The sequence below is a fragment of the Nelumbo lutea genome, chromosome 4 (assembly GCF_056320005.1).
Source record: "Nelumbo lutea isolate HS-2025 chromosome 4, American lotus-T2T, whole genome shotgun sequence".
NCBI classification, from domain to species: domain Eukaryota; kingdom Viridiplantae; phylum Streptophyta; class Magnoliopsida; order Proteales; family Nelumbonaceae; genus Nelumbo; species Nelumbo lutea.
In genome coordinates this window covers 40,033,787-40,040,474 of record NC_142687.1, presented here as the reverse complement: position 1 = coordinate 40,040,474, position 6,688 = coordinate 40,033,787, and the positions used below count along the sequence as shown (strand labels likewise).

Genomic DNA, 6,688 nt, shown 5'->3' with positions numbered 1-6,688 from the left:
TGATATTCTATCATAGATAAATAACACAGGAGTTTATCAATATATATAGGACAAGCAAATAGAGTAGTGCCATCCATGGGGCTCAGTGCAAATACAAATATGTTCAATACAAAACCTTAAACCTTGTATATGTTATTTCTAAACCTTGAATTTACACTCTGCATATTTGTATTTGCACTCTTCCGAAACTGAGCCTATGGAAGGAGTACAAATACAAATATGTAGAGTACAAAACCTTATATTTTGCATCATTTTATGTATATTTGGACTGTACATATTTGTATTTGTACTCCTTCCAAACTGAGCTTTATTTTCAATCTTGCATAAACTCCTCAGGAGAAAGGTAGCGATAACTAAGTATTGTTTCTTTTGGTAGTGAACTAAAATGAAATACCAATGCCATTAGGAGGCAGGAAGCATACCAAAGCAAAGCAGTCCCAAAATGCAATCCCATGTCATTCCCTGATTGGGATTATACCTACTTTGCCAGCAAAGATTTTATGAGAAATAATGCTAGGCATGCTTCTACATATAAGTGGTTCAGACAGTAGTCATACTCACCTTCAAAGAAATAAGGAGATAAAGAGCAAGATATCACCATAAAGAGCTTGTCTCGTCTACAAACACTTTTTGAACACTCCATTCAATCAGTGTTCATTAAATTAAGTGTCACGTAAGATATTGCAGAAATCTGCATAAAATCCTCAGAATCTGATGAACAAAATTCATGGAGAACTTCAAAGTGGCAATTTAGCAAAATGTGTGCCACATTTTAGATTGCCATTTGATTCTTCAGGTTATCTTCCAGGTACCCACTATGCATTACGCCACTACCTAGGTTTTTACTCTAGAATTAAACCAATTGATGATGTCCTTCATAATATCCTCACGTTCAGGTTCAAAAAGGAGATCATGTAAGAACCCTTCATACAATTTGATAGATTTGTCAGTTGAAGAGGCTTCCTCATAAAGTTGGTGAGAAGCTTCAGGGTCAGTAACAGTATCAGCAGTGCCATGCAGAACTAGAAAGGGGGCACTTAGTTTGCACAGGTTCTGCTGCAAGTAGGATGAGATACGAAGAATCTCTGCCCCAGTCCTAATCCTGATGGAACCAGTGTAGACTAGGGGATCAGAATACTTAGCCACTAGTGCCTCTGGATCACGAGAAACCGGCATTCCTTTCTTGTTTGCAGCACTGAATTGGTATCTTGGTAACAGAAAGGCAAATATCGGAGCAAGCACCTGCCATAGATGACATAAATAGATCAAAATTGCTATTGAAGACAAACTAATCAGTGAATTGGCAATGAAGTAGATAGCGGCATTTCTTACACCAAAAATTGGATGTGATGGCTGAACTCTTACTGCAGGGGAAGTCAACACCACACCTTCAATGAGGGCTTCAGTCTTTGGGTCTAGTACTGCCTTCAATTATTATTCATGAAAAAACAGACAAGAAATAAACTAATAAATGCTAGGTTTATAGGTCAGATGAAACTTTGGTATTTGTTGGTATAGAAGCCAAAATAGTGGAGAATATCAAATAGAGTAGCCAGGAAAAAAAAACACACCTTTAAAACAATTGATGCACCTGTTGAGTGTCCAAAGCAAAAACATGAAAGCCCTGGATTTTCAGCTAAAACCTTCGCAAGAAATGCTTTCTGCAAATGTTGAAATTCATATGTAGATTGTTGAACAAAAAAAATTCTAGAAAATAGAGTTCAAATAAAAGATTGTACCATATCACTGACAGCAGAGTCTAATGAATGAACATATCCATGCATACCATCACTACCACCATGTCCTGAAGGTAAAAGAGAAAAAAGAAAAAAAAAAAATCAAATGATCAAAATATCAACAAATAAAATGACATGGTGTCATATGCATTTACAATCTATCAAAATTAAGAAGGTTTTTAATGAAATAACTGAAGAAAGATTTTTAAAACAGATCTTCATTTTAAACTGAATTATTAAAAACTCAAGTATCAAAGTTTTTGCATCTCGTTTCAACAACACTGGGATTCAGGTTGCAACAGTAAGATGCTGAAACAAATTTTCACAAATATATAACTTCTAATAGTTTTCTTGTCCCTGCTTAGTATTTCTTAACGAAACCTTGAAAAACAGTCATCTTAGTTTAAGAGAACATAACCTTATATGACTTATATATCAAGTTTCCCAAATAAAAAAAGTTGCATGTCATTGTTCATTACTTCCCTTGAAAAACTGCATTGAGTTTTATAATTTACACAATGAAATGGCTCAAAAGAATCAAAGTTCAATAGTTTGAAAAATAAATTCTAAATCTTTTATAAAGATATTCACTTTCCTTAAATTTTCTGTAGTGATTTGTTCTGGTCCCCTTATGGGAAATCTTGACAAAATAAAAAACAATCAAGTTAGTGGACGAGACACACAGCAAGGACCCTACCCTAGTTGGGATGAACAGGCCTCTAGACAATAGATGGTTAACTGCAAAATTTAGAAGCATGACCCATCTACTACTCAAAGAACCCAAGTTAAACAGTTTGAAAAGTTTAAGTTCCATCAATCTAAATCTTTACCAAAAGATTTCTCTATTTTTTTCATTTTCCCTCAGTTATTTGGTTTCTGTTCTTGATCCTCAGAAGCACCAACCAAATAAATCACAACTATACTAGGAAATGAGACACAAGGCAAAACCACATTACAAATGGAATGGATAGACCAGTTACTGACAAATGGATTGCAGTGAAAAGTAGAAAAGTTATAACCAGAAGGTAGGGATTGAGAGATACGTGATAACATTGTGAGACATACCGATCCAATCCATTCCATAAACTTTATATCCATTAGCATTAAGCTTCCTTGCAAAAGCATTGTATCGGCCACTGTTCCACAAATTGCAAATGTAGGTAAAATGATACGTCAAGTTCTACAAATTTCTGTCACAAGACTTTGAGTTTTTTTATCAAAGAACATATTCACGTACCTGTGCTCATTGAGACCATGTAAAATAACAACCAACCCCCTGTAAAATATAGATTTTAACTATTAGTAGCTATTTATTGATGATTAGGGCCATGAAATTTCATATGTTCCTTGAGAAAGATTAGAAAACTAAAAAATAACAAATACAAAGACAATAAAGGTTCAATCCCAAAGCATGAACTTTGCCTTAAGTTCTATTTAATTAGGAGAGGTTGTACTTTAGGAGCTCAAACTAGGACGAAGAAAAGGGAAATACAAGATTCATTAGCCATCAAACTAGCCTCAGGTACTAATCAACAACTGTAATCATCAAAGAACAAAAATAATATGCATGATTGAAAAGTCAATTAAGGTCAGGAATGGAATCTGGCTCTATGAGTGTATGGGTTCAAGTCTGAGAACGGCCAATTTGTGCAAAATAATTGGCAGAAGTTAGGTCCATATCCAGTCCACCTATCCCAAGACCCAGATAGCAGGGACAGCACTGGATAATGGTAAATGGCATGAAGCACTACTTTTATCCAGTGAAAAAAAAATCCTTTTTCATTGTAAATTTAATCAACAGAATTCTGCACATACTCAAGTAAATGAGCCTGTTGTCCTCTTGAGGATGAGCAAAACAGTGTTGCTTGGGAAATTTTGACATCTCCCTAACTAGATAATTCCCATATGGTTCCAACTAATGAGCTCATCCTCATTGATTGTATAATAATCCCCAGCAATAAATCAGGATTGGTCTCCTCTCTTTGATGATGTCATTTGCCAATGTTGTCTGATGATCCTAAACCAAACTCATGACTTAGGAACCATAAACCTATCTGTATGGTTTTAATGACATCTGAAAAACAAGCAAGTAAAAAGATGGTCGGAGTTGTCCTTACGCTAAATAGAAAGGTGGGTGGTAATATTGAAGGATCAAATGCACTTGTAACTGGTTTGAAGGCAGATTGGAGATGCTTTGGGGCTGATTTGACCTGGTAAGTCTTCTATATTCAAGATATAGAAGACTGATGCCCCCATGAAACCAGCATCAAGCAATTTGAGCCCCCCGTCCGTCTCCCAAACAAGAACGAGTTACCAACAACCGGGAGGGCAGGAACAGGATGGCTCGATTATTGGCATTCCTGAGAAAATCATGTGCTGATTGAGAATAGTACCCAGAGTGAGAAATGAGATAATGGAGTAAGCACCATTGCTTTTCTTTGTAACAGCTGATTGAGAATGCTCGGAAGGATGCTTGCGTCCTTAATTGAAGGAGCGAAGATAAGGATAACTCCGGCGATTGAACCAGAAAGACGGAAAATTCCAAAACATGCAAAACAATACACAAAGCTAATAGATATTTACACAGAGCTGAGGTGGAGGAAGAGGAATATGCTTCGTATTACAATCTAGAGAAAGCAACCACGATAGGTTGCAGAAAAAAAAAATGAAAAAGAAAGGCATTATTTTATCCCATCTCCCCTTAAATCAGTTATTCATCTATTCATTCGAAGTACGATCCAAACAAGAAGAATGAGAGAATCTGTTTGTTCCTAATAAACCACAGACCCAATAAATGTAAAACAGAGAATCAAGAGCAGTTGCAGAGGCAGAGGGAACGAATGTGTATTAGTAACAGATACTACAGAAATCACCACGAACTCTAATGAAAAAGCTGCAGCATTCAAGGATTCATCAGAACTACAACCGTCAATCAAAACCAATGACCAAAAGAAATCTAACCAATTAGATAAAGCTTACTTGATCCTAATCGAAACTGGCGCCCATGATTGTGTAAACAGCGTATCACCTCTCGAGGTGACAAAGAGCGAAACTTCCCTAACCGACTCATCGCCATCATCCTGCCTCGCCCTCTTGATGGCAAGCGCTCTCCTCGTTGCCACCTCCTGGTCCCCTGTCACCACCGAGTTACTCCTCCTGGGAACCATCGCCGCAGGAACTCGCAAGACTGGCGTCTTCCTGCTGATTTCCTGCTTTTCATCCTTGGACGGTTTCTCTACCGTTGCCGCCGGAGAAATGCTTCGTCTCCGTCCCCGGAAGGGCACTAGCAGGAGCAGAACAAACGCATTAATCAGCATTAACAGGCTCTTCAACACCCGTAGTGATAGAAGAGCATTCACCCGTCCACTCGCGCCCGATGTCAGAATCAACGACATCGGCGATTCCTTTCCCTTCCCCATCGAGTCCATTATCATTGATTTTCCCGCAACCAGAGATAACCTGAATTCAAGTTTCTTCTCTACAGACAGCTTTTTCGTCCTCTTTTTACCATGAAATCGATTACGGAGAACGGCAGAAAACTCGGTTTCACTTTTCGGTAACGTCGGTCTCAAACAGATCATATAACACAGAACCGAACCACAGAGCAAATAGAATAACAAAAAATCAATAGAGAAGTAAAAAATAAAAGAAAATTCCTCTTCCTAGCTCTGTCCCTGAATTTAGAGGTGTCCGTAGGCTGGGGAAAAAAAACTTCCTCCAAATTTAGAGAACCCTCGAAAACAAATATTTTAAAAATGAAGTTAAAAGGGTATTGAATAAACAATGGAGTGATTCCAGAAGATTCAGTTGATTTCTTCTTTGCAATTTTATTGCCAGAAGAGAAGTTGCAGGCTTTGAATGGCGGAGACAAGCTTACAGATTAAAACCCTAATTTAAGAAACCCAAAAACAGATTAATTCAGGGTTTTTTTTTTTTTCTTTCTATCGGTCGAATTTGAAGAACGCACTCAAAATGAGTTGTTTCTTGCTCCTCTCTCTCTCTCTCTCTCTCTCTCTCTCTCTGTTGTTCTCTGTTGAGAGACTACAAAAAGCGAAGACGAGACGAGGAATCTCTGGCTTTCTTCATCCTCGAAATGATTTTAACAAGAGGGTCATGCTTATGACACGTGTCCCGTACAGAAGAAAATTTCACACGAGGCAGGTATGCGGCGATCTGCCGCCTTTGGTGGGGCTGGAAAAAGTCGTGGCCCTCTACGCTACGTCTCCACCCTCCAGGCTTGAGGCTTCGCTTTCGTATTTCATTTTCGGTATCATAGGAATCATCTGTCACTTATTGATACCGTAAACGTCTCGTATAACCAATCAACCGGTAAGCTTCGACACGTGGCAATAGATAATCTTATTTTCTTCCGGGAGATTTGACACGTGGATGGCGGTTGTTGACCAATTTTCACGTGGTTTTTGAAGGGAAGGGGAGAAATTTCAAGTCTGGGCCGTAACAAGAGGACGAGTGAAGTTGGACTTTGACTGATCAGGTTTACTGCAATAGAGTTCAGAGTTTCGAGAAACTTCTCGATTAAAATTAAACAACCTTGATTCGTAATTACTAAAATACCCTCTACTCACAACTTACAAAAGCGAGATTTGGGATTCGCTGCCAGCGAAATGCGGCCGACCCAGGTCCAAATATATATATATATATATATATAATGAATGGGTATTATTTTTTGGAATTTTTATAGACAGCATTTATCTTTTGATTTTGAATTATTATGAGGAAAATTTATATTTTAATAAAAAAGTTTTAATTGAAATAGTAAAACAAATGAAAAGCATATATGAATAGAAAATTTAAGACACCATCTATCTATACTATTATTAAAACTATGAAATTTTTATTTTACTAAAATACCCCAAATTTTCAATTGGTACCTCTCTAATTATAAAGATACAAATGTAATGTGAGTAATCACTTGTCTTTTTATTCAAATC

At 37.3% G+C, this 6,688-nt stretch overlaps 1 protein-coding gene across 1 annotated transcript; it reads right to left on the bottom strand.

Annotated features, from left to right (window-relative positions):
* Nucleotides 1-572: 572 nt before the first annotated feature.
* Nucleotides 573-5,811, bottom strand: LOC148855350 (uncharacterized). Its single transcript, XM_088941022.1, has 7 exons — nucleotides 4,716-5,811; nucleotides 2,974-3,012; nucleotides 2,802-2,872; nucleotides 1,740-1,804; nucleotides 1,572-1,661; nucleotides 1,333-1,425; nucleotides 573-1,242 (listed from the first exon to the last, which is right to left on the bottom strand). The coding sequence occupies exons 1-7, from the start codon at nucleotides 5,315-5,317 to the stop codon at nucleotides 835-837; spliced, it is 1,368 nt and encodes a 455-aa protein (XP_088797148.1). The 5' UTR covers nucleotides 5,318-5,811; the 3' UTR covers nucleotides 573-834.
* Nucleotides 5,812-6,688: the final 877 nt, after the last annotated feature.